Source organism: Pelophylax lessonae, assembly GCF_965119305.1.
Source record: "Pelophylax lessonae genome assembly, chromosome: 2".
Lineage (NCBI taxonomy): Eukaryota > Metazoa > Chordata > Amphibia > Anura > Ranidae > Pelophylax > Pelophylax lessonae.
Window position 1 is genome coordinate 56,665,388 of NC_138769.1, and position 22,819 is coordinate 56,688,206.

General features: G+C 46.4%; 1 protein-coding gene across 1 annotated transcript in view; it reads left to right on the plus strand.

Moving 5' to 3' along the window:
• Positions 1–8,477: 8,477 nt before the first annotated feature.
• GABRR3 (gamma-aminobutyric acid type A receptor subunit rho3) overlaps positions 8,478–22,819 on the plus strand; it is a gene marked incomplete at its 3' end in the record, with an annotated part of 124,714 nt that continues 110,372 nt past the window's right edge. Inside the window, exon 1 of the mRNA XM_082247197.1 lies at positions 8,478–8,973. Coding sequence (XP_082103323.1) covers positions 8,807–8,973 — 167 coding nt within the window. The 5' untranslated portion in view covers positions 8,478–8,806. The remainder of the gene's footprint in view (positions 8,974–22,819) is intronic.

A 22,819-nucleotide genomic window follows, 5' to 3' on the forward strand; every position in this document is an offset into this window, starting at 1 on the left:
TGTGGTGGTGGGGATAGCGTTGACATCAGTGGTGGTTGGGATAGAGATAACATCAGTGGCAGTGTTGAGGATAGGGATGACATCAGTGGCAGTGGGAATAGAAATGACATCAGTGGCAGTGGGGATTGGGATGACATCAGTGGCAGTGGTGGGGATAGGGATGACATCAATGGCTGTGGTGGTGGGGATAGCGTTGACATCAGTGGTGGTTGGGATAGAGATAACATCAGTGGCAGTGTTGAGGATAGGGATGACATCAGTGGGAATGAGGATAGGGTTGACATCAGTGGGAGTAGTGGTAAGGATAGGGATAACATGAGTGGCAGTGGGGATAAGGATGACAGTGGCAGTGGTGGTGGGGATAAGAATGACAATGTCCACTGCCACTGATGTCATCCTTATCCTCACCACCATTGCCACTGATGTCATCCCTATCCCCACCTCCCCACCACCATCGCTACTGATGTTATCCCTATCACCCCCATCACCACTGCCTCATGGGAGGGGTAGAGATCAGACAGAGGGATGGCCGTGGGAGGGATGGGATCAGGCAGAAGGATGGCAGTGGAAGGGATGGGATCAGGCAGAAGGATGGCAGTGGGAGGGATGGGATCAGGCAGAAGGATGGCGGTGGGAGAGATGGGATCAGGCAGAGGGATGACGGTGGGAGGGATGGGATCAGGCAGAGGGATGACGGTGGGAGGGATGGGATGGAGCAGAGCAGAGGGATGGCAGTGGGATGGGATGGAGCAGAGCAGAGGGATGGCGGTGGGAGGGATGGAGCAGAGCAGAGGGATGGCGGTGGGAGGGATATAGCAAAGCAGAGCAGAGGGATGGCGGTGGGAGGGATGGGATGGAGCAGAGGGATGGCGGTGGGAGGGATGGGATGGAGCAGAGGGATGGCGGTGGGAGGGATGGGATGGAGCAGAGGGATGGCGGTGGGAGGGATGGAGCAGAGCAGAGGGATGGCGGTGGGAGGGATGGAGCAGAGCAGAGGGATGGCGGTGGGAGGGATAGAGCAGAGCAGAGGGATGGCGGTGGGAGGGATGGAGCAGAGCAGAGGGATGGCGGTGGGAGGGATGGAGCAGAGCAGAGGGATGGCGGTGGGAGGGATAGAGCAGAGCAGAGGGATGGCGGTGGGATGGAGCAGAGCAGAGGGATGGCGGTGGGATGGAGCAGAGGGATGGCGGTGGGATGGAGCAGAGGGATGGCGGTGGGATGGAGCGGTGGGATGGAGCAGAGCAGAGCGATGGCAGTGGGATGGAGCAGAGTAGAGGGATGGCGGTGGGATGGAGCAGAGGGATGGCGGTGGGATGGAACAGAGCAGAGGGATGGTGGTGGGATGGAGCATAGGGATGGCGGTGGGATGGAGCAGAGCAGAGCAGAGGGATGTCGGTGGGATGGAGCAGAGCAGAGGGATGGCGGTGGGATGGAGCAGAGGGATGGCAGTGGGATGGAGCAGAGCAGAGGGATGGCGGTGGGATGGAGCAGAGGGATGGCGGTGGGATGGAGCAGAGCAGAGGGATGGCGGTGGGATGGAGCAGAGGGATGGCGGTGGGATGGAGCAGAGGGATGGCGGTGGGATGGAGCAGAGGGATGGCGGTGGGATGGAGCAGAGCAGAGCAGAGGGATGGTGGTGGGATGGAGCAGAGTAGAGGGATGGCGGTGGGATGGAGCAGAGCAGAGGGATGGCGGTGGGATGGAGCAGAGCAGAGGGATGGCGATGGGATGGAGCAGAGAAGAGGGATGGCGGTGGGATGGAGCAGAGGGATGGCAGTGGGATGGAGCAGAGCAGAGGGATGGCGGTGGGATGGAGCAGAGCAGAGGGATGGCGGTGGGATGGAGTAGAGCAGAGGGATGGCGGTGGGATGGAGCAGAGGGATGGCGGTAGGAGGGATGGAGCAGAGCAGAGGGATGGCGGTGGGATGGAGCAGAGCAGAGGGATGGTGGTGGGATGGAGCAGAGCAGAGGGATGGCGGTGGGATGGAGCAGAGGGATGGCGGTGGGATGGAGCGGTGGGATGGAGCAGAGCAGAGCGATGGCAGTGGGATGGAGCAGAGTAGAGGGATGGCGGTGGGATGGAGCAGAGTAGAGGGATGGCGGTGGGATGGAGCAGAGGGATGGCGGTGGGATGGAACAGAGCAGAGGGATGGTGGTGGGATGGAGCAGAGGGATGGCGGTGGGATGGAGCAGAGCAGAGCAGAGGGATGGCGGTGGGATGGAGCAGAGCAGAGGGATGGCGGTGGGATGGAGCAGAGGGATGGCAGTGGGATGGAGCAGAGCAGAGGGATGGCGGTGGGATGGAGCAGAGGGATGGCGGTGCGATGGAGCAGAGCAGAGGGATGGCGGTGGGATGGAGCTGGGATGGAGCAGAGCAGAGGGATGGTGGTGGGATGGAGCAGAGTAGAGGGATGGCGGTGGGATGGAGCAGATCAGAGGGATGGCAGTGGGATGGAGCAGAGCAGAGCAGAGGGATGGCGGTGGGATGGAGCAGAGCAGAGGGATGGCGGTGGGATGGAGCAGAGGGATGGAGCAGAGCAGAGGGATGGCGGTGGGATGGAGCAGAGGGATGGCGGTGGGATGGAGCAGAGCAGAGGGATGGCGGTGGGATGGAGCAGAGCAGAGCAGAGGGATGGCGGTGGGATGGAGCAGAGGGATGGCGGTGGGATGGAGCAGAGCAGAGGGATGGCGGTGGGATGGAGCAGAGCAGAGGGATGGCGGTGGGATGGAGCAGAGGGATGGCGGTGGGATGGAGCAGAGCAGAGCAGAGGGATGGCGGTGGGATGGAGCAGAGCAGAGGGATGGCGGTGGGATGGAGCAGAGCAGAGCAGAGGGATGGCGGTGGGATGGAGCAGAGGGATGGCGGTGGGATGGAGCAGAGCAGAGGGATGGCGGTGGGATGGAGCAGAGCAGAGGGATGGCGGTGGGATGGAGCAGAGGGATGGCGGTGGGATGGAGCAGAGCAGAGCAGAGGGATGGCGGTGGGATGGAGCAGAGCAGAGGGATGGCGGTGGGATGGAGCAGAGCAGAGCAGAGGGATGGCGGTGGGATGGAGCAGAGCAGAGGGATGGCGGTGGGATGGAGCAGAGGGATGGCAGTGGGATGGAGCAGAGCAGAGCAGAGGGATGGCGGTGGGATGGAGCAGAGCAGAGGGATGGCGGTGGGATGGAGCAGAGGGATGGCGGTGGGATGGAGCAGAGCAGAGCAGAGGGATGGCGGTGGGATGGAGCAGAGCAGAGGGATGGCGGTGGGATGGAGCAGAGTGTCTTGTGAAGTTGTACCATTTCTTCCTTACCTTGCAGTTGCAGGCCTTGGGTGCCGGTGTCTTCGGTGCGGCTCCCGCTTCCTGAATCAAGCAGAAGGGGTCGCCTCTAGCTCCACCCCCTTCACAGCCAGTCCTGAGCTGAGCTACGCTTGATGGGTGCGCCTGCGGAGCCGGCCGCAGTGAGCGCAGCCCGGCGGCTGCCAGCCTGCCAGTGCCACTAGTGCCTAGGACTAGGAGTGGGGACAGTGCTGTGAAATACCCGGCCGGCCAGAAGAATATGCGGTAATGCGGCCGGCCGGCCAGCTCGGGACGGACTCGGAGAGAGGGACACTGTCTGGGGCTGGGTCCTGGCTGGACCTATGTTATAATAAAATAACATGTGCCCGGAGGTCGGCCCACCGGGCATATGCCCGCTGTGCCCTATGGTCAGTCCGGCCCTGAGTGCGACCCTGGACAGTTCAGAGGCTATCCATTGTGGAATGCACTAGCCCTGACTGTCCGGGGGGTATTTTTATTTAAAAAAGATTTCCTAGGGTGGAACTCCGCTTTAAGGGCTCTTTCACACATGGAGTCCGTGCGAAGACACAGCTGTCAGGTCCCCATGCATCTCTATGGGGGTATCGGATCCGATCCGCTGGACGGATGGAAAATAGGGTTCCATCTGTCCAGATTTGACGGATCGGATCAGATGTCAGCAGACATGTCTCCGCCAACATCTGATGCCCCATAGAGATGCATGGGGTGACGGTTCAGATCCGCCCAAAAAACTAACAGGCGGATCTGAACAGTCCGCCTGTGTGAAAGGGCCCTAACTGAAAAAGCTGAAGAAAGATGCTGATTGGTTACTATTACTATGCACAGCTGCTCCAGATAATTCCCCTACATGTATTTCCATTCATGAGAGAATCCACTTATGCACTTACATGGAAAGAAAGGGGATTCCCCTGGGATTGGGACTTTTTAGGCACCAATAGATAAATGTTTGAACAAATAGTAAATATTAATAAATGTTTTTAATGAAAAAAATATACAAAAAAAGAGAGAGAGAGCACTATGCACTTACATAGTTACATGGTTACATAGTTTGTCAGGTAGAAAAAAGATACAGGTCCATCTAGTTCAACCAATAAAAGGGGAAAAAAATCATACAATGCCATATACACAATCCTATTCCCACAGTTGATCCAAAAGAAGGCAAAATACCCCAGCAAAGCATGATCCAATTTGCTGCAGCAGGGGAAAAAAACTCCTTCCTGATCCCCCGAGAGGCAATCGGATATTCCCTGGATCAACTGTACCCATAAATGTTAGTACCCAGTTATATTATGTACATTTAGGAAATAATCCAAGCCTTTTTTAAAGCAATCTACTGAGCTGACCATAACCAGCTCTTGAGGGAGTCTATTCCACATTTTCACAGCTCTTACTGTGAAGAAACCTTTCCGTATTTGGAGATTAAATCTCTTTTCCTCCAGATGTAAAGAGTGCCCTCTAGTCTTCTGTGATGACTCTAAAGTTAATGTATTTATACATGCCGGTCATATCCCCATCAATCTCCTCTTCTCAAGTGAGAATAAATTCAGTTCCTCTAATCTTTCCTCATAACTGAGCTCCTCCATGTCTTCTGTCAGTTTGGTTTCTCTTTTGGTTGTCCTTTTTAAATATAGGCACCACTTGAATCGGTGTTGGATGGCTCGGATCTCAGTGAAGAGGCGTTGGAGGACAGATGCAGAACCGGACCGATGCTGCATCCACCTAGGTAAGTATGATTCTGGAAAAAAACGTAAACCCATACATCTCTTTTAAAGGGGTGCATGCCCAGCGTATCTAAAGAACAGGGCTTGCAACACATCAAGGGGACTGAGCTAGAAGTAGATGCAATACATGGGTCTAACACACTGCTTTCTAGATAAAGTTAATGGGCTGTTGTTAAGGACTACAGTGTTTGAGTCATTTTCTAATGCAGCCAATCAGCCAGGAGATGGGTGACTGGCAGGGGTGACGGTTTCTCTGGTAGTGAAGGGGTTTAAGGACTTGACACTTTCACTAGGGGCCGGTTCCCCACCCTTTGGGAGCTCGGACCAACAACAGAGTGCTTAGGGACCCTGCTTGAAGAGAAGAGATGCAGAGGGGCTCTGGGAGAGGGAGCAATCAGGGAGGTTGGATGAGGGAGAGCATTTCCTGTATCCCATATAGCAGCCATGAGATGTGTCACTAGGAGAGAGGTCAGAGGTGACATGAACTGCTGGACTGGTGGAGCCCAGTACAGGCTAAAAATGCTGTAATGCGGCAACAGCCTCAAAATGCTGCACACCTGGGAGTGGCGTCCACTAGGTAAAGGAGTGCTTAAGTGTCATCAGTGTAACAGAGTCAGCACAGAGAGCAAAGTGTCACTGCAGCTCGCTTCTAAGCTTGGGGAAGTCTGCCTTAACTTTGACTGTTACATGACCACAGCTCCCAGCCTTAAGTTCAGGCCTTAGCAAGTGCAGTTTCACTTGTACGCACATGGGTGCTTAAGCTCCGCCTACAAGTGAAGGAGTGCGTGTAAAAAGCACGCATTCCTGCACCCACATGCAGCCACACACAAAATGTGGTGCTGCACAGAGAATGCACGGGGTGCCATTAACTCTTAATGGCAACCCCACACGTTGAAAAACGTGGTGCGGTTTTCCACATACTTTTGCACCATGTAATTTCTGTGTGGCCATGTTTTAAAAAAGGTGCAGGGACCTTTTCCCTGCATAAAAAAATGCAGGCACAGCAGCCTATTTAAATAAATGGGCTGCTGTGCCTGCGTAAATGTGGCATGGAGAGCCGCATATACAGTTGCATCTCATAACATTTGAATATCATCAAAAAGTGAATTTATTTCAGTAATTCAATTCAAAAACACATATATTTTATATAGATGCGTTACACACAGAGTGATATATTTCAAGCATTTCTTTCTTTTAATTTTAATGATTGTGGCTTACAGCTAGTGAAAACCCAAAATTCAGTATTGGAAATCAAGGTCCCAGAGTCTGGAGGAAGATTGGAGAAGCACAGAATCCAAGTTGCATGAGGTCCAGTGTGAAGTTTCCACAGTCAGTGATGATTTGGGAAGCCATGTCATCTGCTGGTGTTGGTCCACTGTGTTTTATCAAGTCCAAAGTCAGTGCAGCCCTCTATCAGAAAATTCTAGAGCACTTCATGCTTCCCTCTGCTGATCAGCTTTATGGAGCTGCTGATTTTACTTGTGCTTGATTGGAAAGCAAACTCGCCTGACCCAATCCCTATAGAGAATTATAGAGGATATTGTCAATAGGCAGAGGAGAAACACCAGACCCAACAATGCAGATGAGCTGAAGGCCACTATCAAAGCAACCTGGGCTTCCATAACACCTCAGCAGTGCCACAGGCTGATCGCCTCCATGCCATGCCGCATCGATGCAGTAATTCATGCAAAAGGAGCCCCGACCAAGTATTGAGTGCATACTATATTGTACATGGACATACTTTTCAGTAAGCCAACTTTTCTATAATAAAAATATTTTTTTTTTATTGGTCTTATGTGATATTCAATTTTCAATGATCCTGAATTTTGGGTTTTCACTAGCTGTAAGTCATCAAAATTAAAAGAAAGAAATGCTTGAAATATATCGCTCCGTGTGTAACGCATCTATATAAAATATATGAATTTCACTTTTTGAATTAAATTATTGAAATGAATTAACTTTTTGATGATATTCTAATATTATGAGATGCACCTACATGTGAACATAGCCTAAATCAATATTTATTTTCTTTGATCATCAGTTCCATCTAGTGCTCATAATGCAGTGGTATTATGAATTAAGAAATTCTCTCCGACCTGGAGAGAAAATAGCCTAGTAACAAAAATTTTTGCTGGCATTCAAGAATAAAATACATGCATTTTTTTTTTAAAAGACGAAATGTTCTGTGAATTTTTTAAAAAAGACATCCTTAGAGTCTGAAAAGTTTCAATTGAGACCTTAAAAGCCCAATTTGTACACCTTTTTGTTTTTTATAGTTCTGTTCTCCCGAATGTTTTGATTCGTTACTGATTTGCAGGACTAATAGCTCTCCAAATTTTTTATAAATACAGCCCTAGGTGATTTATTCCATAGCTCCCAACTGTCCCTGATTTCGAGGGACTGTCCCTGATTTGGAACAAAGTCCCTCTGTACCTCTTTTCCTCTTTCCTCCTCATGTGTCCCTCAGTTTGGTCTAATCTACAGTATATAGTTGTATATAAAATTCACTATTTATCTTTCAAAAAGTGTTAAACCTGGCATCCAATTTCTAATTTGCTGCATTTGGACATTTCAGAAGGCAATATAAAGGAATAGTAGGGGTAAAAAAAAAAAAAAAAAGCACTTGTGGGTTTACCTATTTTTTTTTATTATTCTCCTTTAAGGGGGTGTGGCAGGGGGTGTGTCCTATGCCTACATACTTTTGCTAATAGGTGTCCCTTGTTCCCATTCCAAAAAGTTGGGAGGTATGATTTATCCCATACTTATTTTACAGAAAGTAATTTGGCAAGGATGCAGACTACTTTGTAATTCAGTTAGTTGCTAAAGAGAGCTCCTACAAATATGAGCTCTCTTTTTTCATTGGGAAGTTTAATATAACTATGGCACAGCACAAGTTCTATGGGAAAATCACCTGAAAGTGTTGGGTACACGTCACAATAAGAATTTAGTAAGTATCAATTCAAAATGTGTGATTGTTACTAATAAAAGAAGGTCAACTATTTATAAGGCTTCTTTTACTTCATAGCCTCCAGTTGTCATATTAGAATAAACTGTTAAAAGACTATATAAGGCGTGATGAGATTTGTTGCTGTGTGCCAATCCATTTAGCAATCTCCTAATTGGGCATTTTTTCTAAGATACTTAGATCCCAAGCTATCAGCTAGTAGCTTGTATAATGTATTACGGTGCTTTAAATTAAGTAAAACAGCATTCATCCTTTCTGTGTATATAGAGTAAAATCACCCGCTTGAAAAATTAGTCTCAAGATGCATAGCTGAGATTAAATCCCATGACCTCCACAAAATAAGACCAGATTTTGGAGTGTATTGAAGTTTTTTTTTTTTTTAATGGCGTGTGTAGGATTAAAGAGATTAAATTCCGACATCTCTCTTTTCCATGCTGGAGTGTGTTTGAGAATGTACTGTGTGGGTGGTAAGCTTCATGTTGAGCTTATGTAGGGCTACAGAAGGAAGAAAAGTGGGCCGAATAATGCCCCGATGACCTGAAAATCAGTTTTCTTGATTTTGTTACCTGACAACAATTAGATATTCCTGGTGCGAAGACCAGAGGATGCATCACTGCGCATATTTCAGAGGAAAGAGCCTGGATATTTGCAGGTTATATTAGACTGGATAAATCAGGATAATAATCAGCACTGGCTATGTGCTTGCTACATTTTCCCAGGAATGGCTCATGTCACAATGGCAGAGTGAAACAACTACAAGGATAAGGAGATGAGTGTTCTCTGAGGAGCCGGGGGACAAGGTGCTGTGCTTTCGGAGAAATGGTCCTCATTATTAAACTGCTTCTCCTAACTAGTCTCTGGCCAGGGGCTGTCCTCAACGGGTTCCATCCGCAGAAGGAGCAGCATCATCATCAACACCACCATCAACTACAGGAGCAAGAGGACATTCACCCAGTGCCCATGAGAGACAGCCGCAAGAATACCAGGTGAGAGGGCTAATCAAGGCTATATGAGTGCCCACGACCATTGGCATTAACCCAGAATCAATTACTTTAACTTACACATTACTTTAAAAGTTACTCATCTCTCATTCTGCATTTCTCCTTTTCTTTAACCTTTCTTTTATATTGTTTTGCTTCATTTTCTAATTTGTTACCTCTCCCTCTTGTCCTCTCTCTCTCCCTCTAATTTTCCATTCCCACTCTCTCTGTTCCTTGATCTTGCTGCCTCTCCTTTTCACCCTTCTCACTCTCTCACATTTCCTTTCATTCTCTTTCTCTCTCTCTTTCTGTCTTGATCTATCTCTCTCCCTCTTGATCTCTCTGTCTCTCTCTTGATCTCTCTCTCTCTCTCTCTGTTCCTCTCTTGATGTCTCTCTCTCTCTGTCTCTCTCTTGATCTCTCTCTCTCTCTGTTCCTCTCTTGATCTCTCCCTCTCTCTTGATCTCTCTTTCTCTCTCTCTTGATCTCTCTCTCTCTCTCTCTGTCTCTCTCTTGATCTCTCTCTCTCTCTCTCTCTGTCTCTCTCTTGATCTCTCCCTCTCTCTTGATCTCTCTCTCTCTCAATCTCTTTCTCTCTCTGTCTTGATCTATCTCTCTTCCTCTTGATCTCTCTTGATCTCTCTGTCTCTCTTTTGATCTCTCTGTCTCTCTCTTGATCTCTCTCTCTCTATTTCTCTCTTGATCTCTCTCTCTGTCTCTCTCTTGATCTCTTTCTTTGTCTCCTTCTCTCTTTCTTTTGTTCTCCATCTCTATTTCTTTCAACCTCTCTCTATCTCCCCATCTCTCTTTCCCTCTCTCTAGCCATCTCTCTTTCTCCACCCCCCTCTCTCCTTCTCTCTCTCTCTCTCTCTCTCTCTCTCTCTCTCTCTCTCTATATATATATATATATATATATATATATATATATATATATATATATATGTACCCCCATCTCCCTCTCTCCTTGAAAATCTCTCTTTTCATCTCTCCCTCTGTCCCCATCTCTCTCTCTCATATTCTCCATCTCACTCTCTATCCGTCTCTCAATCTTAAACCTAGTACACACAATGAGATTATCGTTTTTTTTTTTTTTGCTTGCTAGTCTCCAGATTTAAAATGTAGAGGTTACTAAAGTGTGAAAATTATCTTATGACAGAATAACAATTTGGAAGTGATGTCATGTGTTGTAGTGTATTTGTATTGTATTTTTTGCCGAAAACTGTACTGATTAACCGCTTGCCGACCGCCGCACGACTATTTACTGCGGCGGTCAGCCCCTCACAGGCAAAGTGACGTAGTACTACATCGCTTGCCTGTGAGGCTCACGGACCCCCCCACGCGAGTGACCGGCGGACCCGATCCGCCGGTCACTCGCGATCATCGGTTACATCGGGAGAAAGGAAGGCGGCTAATGTAAACAAAGCTGCCTGCCATTCTCCCCTGTGTAACAGCACAGGTCATACGGTCCTGCTATGTAGGACCGTTGATCTCTGCTGTTACACACACAGCCACATCCAATCACAGTTAGAATCACGTCCCTAGGGACACACTTAACCCCTCCCTCTCAAATAAAGTTAACCCCTTCCCTGCCAGTGTCATTTTTTACAGTAACAGTGCATATATATAGCACTGATTACTGTAGTAATGTCACTGGTAACCCCAAAAGTGTCAGAAATGTCAGTCAAGGGTCCGATCTGTCCGCCGCAATGTCGCAGTCCCGCAAATAAAAATCGCAGATTGCCGCCATTACTTGTTAAAAAAAAACCAATAAAAATGACAAAAATCTTTCCCTTAGTTAGTAAACGCAATAACTTTTGCGCAAACCAATCAAAATACGCTTTTTGCGATTTTTTTTTTTTTACCAAACATATGTAGCAGAAAACAAATTGGCCTAAAATGTTAAAAAAATTGATTTTTACATTTTTTTTGGGGAATTTCATATAAAAAAATTTAAAAAATATTGTTATTTTTGCAAAATTGTCGCTCTTTTTTTGTTTATAGCGCATGATCAAAAAATCGCACAGGTGATCAAATACCACCAAAAGAAAGCTCTGTTTGTGGGAAAAAAAGGACGTCAAATTAGTTTGTGTACAGCCTCGCACGACCGCGCAATTGTCCGTTAAAATCACGCAGTGCCGAATCGCAAAATAGGCCCTGGTCAGGAAGGGGGTAAAATCTTCAGACTTAAGTGGTTAAACAAAAATTGTACGATCTGGCAGCGTATGAGAAGTTTTCATGTTTGTCTCTTCCGAAAATTTTGGACGAAAGCTGTGTACTAACGATCAGATTATCGTACGATCGATTTGAAAGCAGTATTTTTTTGTATGATTTTCTGATCGTGTGTATGGGCCTTTATTCTCTATCTCTCTCTCTCCAGCTCTCACATTTTCATCTCTCTTCTTTTTTCACACTCTTTCTTCTTCCACTCTTTAATCACTCTATGTTCTTTCCCCTGTGTGCTCTCTCTCTCTCTTCTTATCTTTCTTTTGCCTTTCCCTCATGTTTCCTCCCTTCCGTCTTTCATATGCTCCCTCTCATTCCCTCTTTTTCGCTCTCATTCCCTTGCCTTGTTCTTGCTTTTCCTCTCTCTTGTGCTTTGTATTTTTCCTCTTCTTCTGTTTCCTCTCCTTTTACCTGTTTTGGGACTCACACAATTAGTAGAACATGTTAGACATACATATACACAAGTAAATGAGTCTATGCAAGCAGCTGCACTCTACTCTCCCGCACTCTGCTCTCCTACCAGTGGCGTAGCGTGGGTTGTCAGCGCCCGGGGCAAGGCAAGTAATTTGCGCCCCCTAACCTGCAGACTTTTAGCACTCCCTGAGTCCCTTCCTACAATAGTACTGACCAGCCTGATTCCTATACTGACCTACCAGTCCACTATGCTAACCTACCTGATTCCTGTACTGGCCACTATACTGACCTACCTGTCCACGACACTGACCCTTACACTGACCTACCTGATTCCTACCTGCCCACTACACTACACTGCCCACTACACTACACTGCCCACTACACTACACTGCCCACTACACTACCCACTACACTACACTGCCCACTACACTACCCACTACACTACACTACACTGTCCACTACACTACCCACTACACTACACTGCCCACTACACTACCCACTACACTACACTGCCCACTACACTACACTACCCACTACACTGTTAACTACGCCTCCTCCCCAGGCTGTGTCTAGTCCTGCAGCCAGCAAAATGACTTACCTGTTTTCATGATCCATCAGCTCTGTCACATGGTGAAGACGAGCCCTTACAGGGGGCGGGTCGGGGAGGATTGTGAGAGCTTAGAGGAGGCGGGACGGAGGCACACGCAGAGCTGACTTAGAAGACAGCGAGGCGGGCTCCAGAAGCAAGGCGGGGCTCTGCCACTGGCCAGCCCTGCTGCTGCACATGACAATGTTGGCCCAATCACAGGGCGTCGGCCATCGTTTAGTCTGAAGATGGCGGCGGCTGGAGTGACACGCTAGGAAGAATTTTTAAAGTTTGCTAGAGTGACACTGGTGCGGGATGCGCCCCCCCAAATGTTGCGCCCGGTGCGGCCCGCCCCCCCTGCACCCCCCACGCTACGCCACTGTCTCCTACCATTAACAATTAGGATACAGATAAATGGATAACAAGAAAATCTGATGGTATTTTAACATTGAATTCATTTGTGCAAAAGATATGTTTATGAGTTATACTGTCCAAACTGCAATAACTGCATGTCAGTCTACAGCCACTCTGTAATTATATCTCTATATCGGCCATTCCCAGCTAGGGCTCCTCCAGACGTTCCTGGGGGTTTCTTGAGCCATGATTGATTGTCCCCCATTTCATGGTGCTTGGATAGGTCCAGGATCAACACATTCTTCCTACTGATCACCAACGTAGGGGGCATTTTTCTAACTGTAAGGGTTTCTTGGGACCTGAAAATTACTATAGGGGGTTCGTCTGGGGTAAAAGGTTTGAGACCTGGCTGCTTAATACAATGCAGAACTGTGAAGGTAGCTACATGCATAAAGGAAATACACCTTTCACTAAAGGATATTTCCCAAAAATAGTATTATTGTGATTAATATTCTTCCCACAATGCTCTGAGAACTCAGGATCAAAAGTGTTTGAAGGAATAACTGTATATGTTGCCCACAGCAGCCTATCACAATCTCACTTCCATTCTTGTACACTATACTGTGGTATTCAAAAGAAATAACCTGGTCGCTATTAATAAATTGAACCCTTTAGACACTTCTAAACACAAAGTGCGATATTCCTAAAGGTACAAATAACTAGCTTAAAGGAGCACTTCAGGCAGCTATATAAACCCTATTTAGTTTTCTTTCAAGAATGTTAAATCTTTTTTTTTTTTCACTTAGCCATTGTAATCATTTGAATCTGCTTAAAGTGAGATATGGCAGGATAATGAAAGTTGAAATCAGACTTACAGGAGCAATGCCTGCTCTGTGGGGGAAGGGGGTGGGGGATGTTGTTTATATGGTTTTACAGGCAGGGTGGGTATTATCAGTGTGAGCATATTCTCTAATAGTCCCTGAGCAGGGGGAGGTGGGGCAATCTCATGGAATCAGCAGCTTCTTAAAAATGGTATTAACCTACTTATGGCATGCAGCCATTTCCAAGAGTATGTTGAAAACCAGAATGTTTACACTACTTCACAAATCTTTTATCTTGTAAAACAGTTTCTATAAATTTGTCTTAAATGGCTAATTGACTTGTAGGCAGGTGCAGTCATTTCCTCCACTGCAGGTGGCGCTCAACCACAGCGGCAGTGTAGAGGAAGTGGAAGTCAGGAGGAACGTGGTTCCTCTGTGTTTTTTTTAGGTCATTGGGGCAGCGAGTCGGTTCAGTGCTGACAGTCCATGTGGCTCTGGCAGCCATCTTGGGTCAGGCAGAATCTTTTTAAGACCCTGGCTCCTAAATTTGGTGTGCATTTAGCATGTGAGTAGTGTAGGGACAGGTCACATATTTGTCAGAGACAGTAATAGTGGCAAGGAAAGGTTTCAGATGAGTAGGAAAAGTCTAGGGATTTGCTGCTTCAACTGGAAACCCCCTCTTGGGCACAGGCCAGCCAGGTCCCATTCCGCCCCTCATGACAGTCACTGTCAGTTTGGACCTGCCCTGCTACAATCTGCTATTCATCTGTGAGTAAGGCTACGTTCACATCTTAGGGTTGCTATTTACAGGCGTTGTTTAGGCGTTTTTTCAGGCGTTTTTATGGGTTTTTTACAGGCATTTTTACAGGCGTTTTTGTGCAGGCGTTTTTGTGCAGGCGTTTTCAGGTTGACTAGTAGCCAATGGAAAAAAATAAAAACACCTGTAATCTGCCCAAAAAGAAGCTCATGTACTTTTTTGAGCGTTGGGCGTTTTGCTTAAAACGTCAAAACGCTCAGATGTGAACAGGGGCCATTGAAATGAATAGGATTTGTCTTGTTGAGCGTTTTTTGAGCTGATCCTAGAGGAGAAAAACGCCCCAAAAGCCTACATGTGAACTTAGCCTTAACAATATTGTTGTATTGTAGTGCCAGCAGCTGGTATATTATTATTATTTTTTACAGGAAGTGCAGTAGTTCTTTTCATATTTACATTCGCTCATCTGTGAGTGTTCCTGGTCGGATTGTATTCCAAACAGTACAAGTCCTTTCTACTGTAATTGGACTGTGTATGAGTTACTGCCACCGCACCACGCTGCACCCTCCCACAGGCTGTTAGACTGGAGTTGCTCTTTAAATGAATACATATCTAGTGCTAAGCTTTCCCATACACCAGTTCAAACAATGATACTAGGGTGGCACAGATACCATTTTTTTATCAGCAAGTACAAGTACAGACACCTTCGGTCAAGTATTCGCTGATACCAAGTACCGATACTTTGTGGTGCGTTTTGAGTCAATACAAAAAAAAATAAAAATTGGTGCAAATTGCACTGCAAAGAATCACATGCGATTTAAGCAGGAATGCAGTGCAACTCCTGTCTGAATCACATTCAATTTCCCGCCTGTGTGTGTGTATACAAAGGGATTAAAGTGCCATATAGTCAGGTTAAACAATGTTAGAACTCAATGTACATATCTGGTAGCAAATCAGGGCTGCTGAAGGTTCTCACAGGAGGAGAATTTCCGGGACCTCGTGGGTATAGGGCGGAAGTGATGTCAGGCAAACATAAAAACAAAATCTTGGGATACTAAACACCGTCCAACCCTATCAAATGGAGAGCGGTACTTCCACTGCATATACATACCATGCGGTCAAATGCCAACCGGGGAGCCCAGGCAACCAGACTAAACGGATACAAAAATAAAAACAGGGGAGCCAAGAGGGTCACTCCTAGTTTCTAGGAGTGACCCTCTTGCAGGGCCGGTGCTAGACTATTTTACGCCCTAGGCAAGACCAGCTACTTGCGCCCCCCCCAAAAAAAGGGAAGGGGTTAAAAACTCCTCTATGTCATACCCAGTAACCCGGATCTGATGGTTCCTCCATGTTATGCTGTCATACCCAGTGACCCCCATATTCCTCCATGTCACACCCGGGGACCCCAATATTCCTCCATGTCATGCTGTCATACCCATTGACCCTGATGTTCCTCCATGTCACACCCAGGGACCCCCGTGTTCCTCAATGTCATGCTGTCATACCCAGTGACCCCAATGTTTCTCTATGTCAGACCCTGATGTTTTTCCATGTCACACTTGGGGACCCCTGATGTTCCTCCATGTCACACCTGGGGACCCTGATGTTCCTCCGTGTCACACTTGGGGACCCCAATCCCCCGTGGCACACCCAGGGACCCCAATTCCTCATGGTACACCTGGTGATCCCGAACCCCTGTTACACCCGGTGACCCCTATCCCCCATGTCACACCTGGTGGCTCCGATTCCCCATGGCACACCTGGTGACCCCAATTCCCTTTCATACCAGGGATGCTCCACGTAACACCCAGGGGCCCCGAACCCCTGTTCTGGGGACACTCACTGGACGGTATGAAGAGAGTGGCCCGCACTCTGCCCTCCCTCACTGTGATCCTGCTGATTCCTTCTCCCAGGATTCTCCTCTCCTGGACCAAAGTGCTCACCACAGCTCCAACCAGCTTCTGGTGGAGGGAAAAGCAGCAGTCAGAGAGTTCCGCATGTCCTTCATCACCAACCTCCTCAGACCATTCCGGTGCCTCGTCGCTTCTGCCCCAGTAAAGGTTCCACCCTAAAGTGCCGATCTCTGGCTCAGGTTCCACTTTCCTCTGCTCCCTGCTTAATACCGACCCAGGGAAATGAACGGCTGCCTACCAACTCAGTGCAAAGAGTCTCTTCCTGCCTGGGGTTAAGGCCGCTCAGCTCCAGCCAAAGAGGATCATCATGCAGGCAGCACTCTGGTGGGCTCCCTTCCTGCCTCTTGGGGGCCCTCCAACAGTAGTGAAAAGCCAGGACCTGGTAGTTCCGCCACTGCCCAAGACACCTGGCATCTTCCTCTGTCCCTTCTTACTCCCCCACCGCCACCTCTCCCCTCAGCTCACAATAATCATTCATGATGGAGAGAGAGTGCCGACTTGTGGCTGCGCCCCTAAGTGGCAATGCGCCCTAGGCGGCTGCCTAGTTTGCCTAGTGGAAGTACTGGCCCTGCCCTCTTGGCGCCCCTGTTTTTATTTTTGTATCTGGAAGTGATGTCAGCTTAGGGGCAGACTGCCTCTATATCTTCTCCAGCGGCCCTGATTTGCTACCAGATATGTACTGTGAGTTCTAACATTGTTTAACCTGACTAGATAGGGCTTTAATCACTTTGTATAAACACACACAGGAGTGGTGGGGAAAATCGCCAGGAATTGCACCAAATTCCTGTTGAAATTGCATGCGATTTTTTGTGGAGCAATTTGCGCCCATTCATTTTTTATTGATGCAAATTGCACCGCAAAGTATTGGTTTCGGTATCCGGAGCATTTGAGTGAGTATTGGTACTCGCTCAAATGCTTGGTATCAGCATGATATCGGTATCGCTGCATCCCTAGATTATACCTCAGCTCAGTTGTTGTGATCAAGTTGGCATTCTAAAGTTGGCCACACATTGACCAAAATTTGGCCAGTTCAGCAGGGAGTGTCTGAGTTTTGATCAGTGTGTGGCCGTCCCTGCTCAACATAATTCAATTGTTTGAATGGCTTCTCTCAAAGGGACATGTTGGAAAACTTTTGTCGATAAGCGGCTGCAGCCACTGATCAGTTTATTGTGACAGTGGCAGCTCCCACTGTCAGAATATATTGTCCTGGCAGTGGAATTCCTTCATCCACCTCGTTTGTGTGAATGAAGCAAATGAAGGTCACATAAACAAAAAGGATCATTTATAATATATGCTCAGATAGAAATAAATAATACTTTCTCTTTAAGGATTATGAATTGGCTTCTGTCCCCCCACCCAGGGGCGTAACTACAGGGGTTGCAGGGGTTGCGATTGCTACCGGGCCCCATGCTCCAGGGGGCCCAGTAGCAAACCAGTGGGTGAACTTCCAGGATTGCAAAAGTCACACTTGCGACCGGGCCCTGGCATTGCACCACTGTGGGGAGGCCCAAAGATTGCAGGAAGGGAGCCCACTGCAGAACTTGTGAAAGGATCCTGCTGCGGGACCGTAATAAAAGGCCATGCAACGAGAGTAAAGAGCCCCAGGATTAGTGGGAAGAGCCCTGGGCTTGAAGGGAAGGGCCCCGGCCAGGGATCTGGGGGGACCCTTCATGGTTTCTTGCATCGGGGCCCTGAAGGCTCTAGTTACGCCTCTGCCCCCACCACAGTTGCTTCAGAGACAATGGGAATTATTCTAAAGCAGCCTTTCTCAACCTTTTTACCCAAGAGCAACCACTAATATAATTTTCAGTTCTTGCAGAAACACGTACTAAAACCAATTTATCGTGGGCCAAGGACAAAAATGCCTTTTACATTGATGGTTAGTAGGAAAAATGCAACTCTTACAGAGGTGGTCAGAATGGCTTTGCCAAGGGGTATTGGTCCTGATAGTTTCCAGGCACCATCAAATGGGAGATCAATATATATTAATATATAAATATGTAACTTTAACTTTTAAATCACAGTAAGGGGGTCTTATAATAAAAAAAAATCTGTGTAAATCTCTCATCATTCACACAAACATTGTTAATAATTTACTTAAATTTGTAAAATGTCTGAAATATCATATCCTGTGTTTCCTCTGATTGTCAGCTCCATTTAGTGGCCATAATGAGATATTTTCTTGATAGACCATGATCAGGAAAACACCACAATATGGTCACTAGATGGAGTTGACGAGTATAGGAGATGCATAGAAAATGACATTTCGCACATACTACAAACAATGGGGATTACTTGCAAACATTTGTCATAATGCTATGATTGCATATAAACTATACAAAGAACCCCAACAGAAAGAGAAAATCATTTTCTGTCTGATCTTCCACACAGCACCACTGGACATGAAATAAAAGAAAGATGATCTTACAATGGATAGGTTTATGTAATCTGATTGCCCAGCTGTTCACTGCAGGCCTCAATGTGACTTCCTTCCTCACCTGCGATTGAATTACAATGTATTATTGCCTGCAGTAAAGTTGGCCATACATTTTTCCTTTTTCTTTTTTTTTGGTCAACAAGTGGGATCTTCCCTGAATCATTGTTGTCAACCATAGCCAGCGGCACTGATCATTCATTTAAATCCCTACAGACTCGGACAAGGTCATATGGTGCCCAGGGCAAAGATGGCAAACTGCGCCCACCTCCAGTTCAGCCGCTTGATCGTTCTTACAGGCTTCTACTGGCTTGCTCATGCGATCGCGGAGTCGGAGAAGGAATCCGCTGGCGGCGGAAGTTTACCATAGAGAATACAGAGGACCAGATGGTCCCCGACAGTCTCTATGGCTCTCGAAGGCCCGGGCACGACATTATGTCGTCACGTGTGGCCTGGCAGTTGTAAATACTGCTGTGATCTCAGATAGAAAGGCCGAGATCTTTTTTTTTTTTTTTTTATCTCAATCTTTCCTGCCTAGAGGAGAGATGTAGGGACTTATAAACCTCAGATCTCTTTGTAAAGAGTACCTGTCTTGTAAAGAGGACCTGTTCTTATTACATGGGAGGTTTAAAAGTACTTATTAGGAATAAAAGTGATCAAAAAAAATATATATTTAAAAGGAAAGTGTAAAAATATAAAAATAAAATAAACAATAAAAAAAATATTTTTTTTAAAGCACCCTGTCCCTGCGTGCTCCCATGCAGATGTGAACGCATACGTTCGTCACGCCCACATATGTAAATAAGGTTCAAACTACACGTGAGGTATCATCGCAAATGTTAGAGTGACAGCAACAATTCTAGCCCAAGGTACCGATGTTTGGTGCCATTCCACGAGTGTGCAAAGTTTAAAGCATGACATGTCAATTATCTATTTACTCAATGTAACATCATCTTTCACATTATACAAAAAAAATGGGCAACTTTAATGTTTTTTTTTTTTTTTTTATTCATGAAACTGTTTTTTTTTTTAAAAAAAAAAACACGTTTGAAAAATTGCTGCGCAAATACCGTGTGACATAAAAAAGTTGCAATGACTGCCATTTTATTCCCTAAGGTCTCTACTAAAAAATATATATATATAATATTTGGGGGTTCTGAGTAATTTTCTAGCAAAAAAATGATGACTTTTACTTGTAGGAGAGGAGTGCCAAAATAGGCCCGTTATAGAAGTGGTTAACTCTGTCCCAGGAACCTCTTATGGCAAGTGGACCCACCGTCCAGGAAAAGATATCACAGATGGTCCTCAAAATACAAAAGGCTCGCTCACCGTAGTGTAAAAATCTTTAACCACTTGCCGACCGCTCACATTGGTGCTACTGCGGCAAAGTGGTTTCATTCCGTCTAGCGACGTAGACCTACGTCGCTGTACTCCTCCCCTTGTGGGCGGCGCACGTGCCGTCGGAGGCTCGCTCCCGCTGTATTCAGTTACAGCGGGAGTCGGGCCAGGGTAGGAGCGGCGGTGATTACCGCTGCTCTTCCCCGATCGTCGGGGATCGAGTGTGGAGTTACGCCCGCTTGTGTAAACAAAGCGGGCGGATCTCCTAAGTGACAGGCAGGGTCAGATTGCAGGCTTCAGCATAGCTGAACCTGCGATCTGTCCCTGTGTCACACAGTCCCTTCCCCCCACACACGTCAGTAAGCACCAGGCATACATTAACCCCTTGATCACCAATAAAAATTAACCCCTTCCCTGCCAGTGTCATTTTTACAGTAACAGTGCATATTTATAGCACTGATTACTGTAGTAATGTCACTGGTACCCCCAAAAGTGTCAAAAATGTCAATCAAGGGTCCGATCTGTCCGCCGCAATGTCCCAGTCCTGCAAAAAAATCGCAGATCGCCACCATTACTAGTTAAAAAAAAAAACAATAAAAATGACATAAATTTCCCGTAGTTAGTAGCTGCGATAACTTTTGCGCAAACCAATCAAAATACGCTTATTGTGATTTTTTTTTACCAAAAATATGTAGCAGAAAACAAATTGGCAAAAAAAGTTAAAAAATTTCGATTTTTACATTTTTTTGGGGGGAATTTCATATAAAAAAATGTGAAAAATATTGTTATTTTTTCAAAATTGTCGCATTTTTTTATTAATATCACAAAAAATAAAAAGTGCAGAGGTGATCAAATACCACCAAAAGAAAGCTCTGTTTGTGGGAAAAAAGGATGTAAATTTCGTTTGGGCACGGCGTTGCATGACTGCGTAATTGTCAGTTAAAGTCGCACAGTGCCGAATTGCAAAAAGTGGCCTGGACGTAAGACAGCAAAATCCTCCGGTGGTAAAGTGGTTAAAAACTTTATTTAAGGTATACAATATTGCAGCAAGAAGAACATGTAATTGCATTGGGATCAAAACAAGCCGGATGACTAATCGCTGCTACCTGTCCTTCCGAGATTCGAGAAGCGTGGTGACATCAGCTGACGGAGTGATGTGCTGATGTCACCATGCTTCTGGAAGTCTGTGCAATCTGGTAAGCAAGCACTTTATCTATGGTGGAGGTGACTGTAACAGGATCACTCAAATGAAGGTGGCAGATGGTGCGGATGTTACCAGAGAACCTTTTTTAGCACATTGGGACTTTGTGTTTATCACTGGTGTTTGACTCAATTTGTAATATGCAGCATGAGGAGGGGGGGGGGGGTTAATGTATTGCCGCTGGTCACTGATACATTAGTGACCAGTGGCAGTTAATTAACCCCTTTGTGCTGCATTAGTGGCACCAGTGTCAGTGTTACTGACACTGGTGCCTCTAATGCAGCAGAAAGGGGTTCATTTACTGCCACTGGTCACTAATGTATCAGTGACCAGCAGCAATACATTAACCCTCTCATTCTGCATATTAGAGAAATTAAACATAACTGGTAAATAACCTCCTCCCCTCAGCCAGAAAGAAATGGAGAGAGATGGAGAAAGAAAGAAAGAAAGAAAGAAAGAAAGAAAGAAAGAAAGAAAGAAAGAAAGAAAGAAAGAAAGAAAGAAAGAAAGAAAGAAAGAAAGAAAGAAAGAAAGAAAGAAAGAAAGAAAGAAAGAAAGAATCTTCACTCTTCCCGCCCACACATCATCTTCTCTGAGGCATAAAACTGTCGGGGAGTGTGAGCAGGGCAAACACAGGAGGAGAGGGCGGGAGGAGGAGGAGCAGAAGCAGCTCTCTCTCCTCTCCTGTCTGTGGGGGAGGGGGAAGTGTCAGCGCAACGGCTCTATCTGGCTGTTATCCGAAATGAAAGACAGGTCTGCTCTAGGCTTGTGCCGGGTGCAGGAGCGCACTCGGCACATCGTTGCAGGAGGTGCAGCTACAGCTACTAGTGGCTGGATCAATCATACACACAGTTGTCCAGCCACTTTTTAGAAGTACACTTCACTGCGCCCCCCTCCCTCCAATAAATTGTACCACCCAGGGCATCTGCCCCTTTCACCCCCCCCCCCCCCTCCTCCTGTACCAGCTCTGCCTACAGGTAATTTACAGAAGATGATTGATCCTTGCTGAACTGGCCGAATTTCAATCCATGCATGGCCGTCCTAAGGCTAACAGAGTGTAAATTTAATGACTAACAGATGTGTAGAAAGGTGGAAATAAATGTTCCCATCACTCAGTTATTTATGTGCAACAACCTCTATATGAAGTGCCTCTGGCATGACCAGTTAATGATATAGAGTATGTGAAAACAACATATTGTAATGGTAAAATTTTCTGCTTTTATAGTCTGAACAAAATATGAAAACTGTAATATTAGGCCCAAGTCCCAGTAAGCTCCTCCCATGCATTTGACAAACCCCACCCACTCCTGCCAAAACCCCACTCACTGTCAGGAAACTATTTGGTAAAATTGTGCACTACCAACAGCAGTAGTGGATGATTAATCGTACCTTGTGTGCCAGGCTGTTTTCAGTTCATAGACCCCTCCAGTTTAATGGGATCATTTATAAGGGTTAGGGTAAATAGGTATCTGTGTTTTGTTTATGACATTTAAAGGCTAAGTGCATCTTTATTAAAAAAAAATTTAAATGCACATATTTTTAGAAGTAAAAAAAAAAGGTGAGTTATTTTTTTCTGCAGCCTGCAGAGCATTGCACCTGCAATCAATCGATTACCTCTATATGGGCTGTTAGAGCTGCAGGAAGTGAGAATGGACTACAAGTGCGCTGATCACTGCACTGGCAGTTCATTGAGAACAACAAGCTGTTTGCCATGGTGCCAAACAGGACTTGTAGTTCCTTCATTCACAGATCGCCGATTTTAAATGTGACAGCGGCTGTGGAGGAAAGAAGATCCTGCCTGCTATCATGAAGGG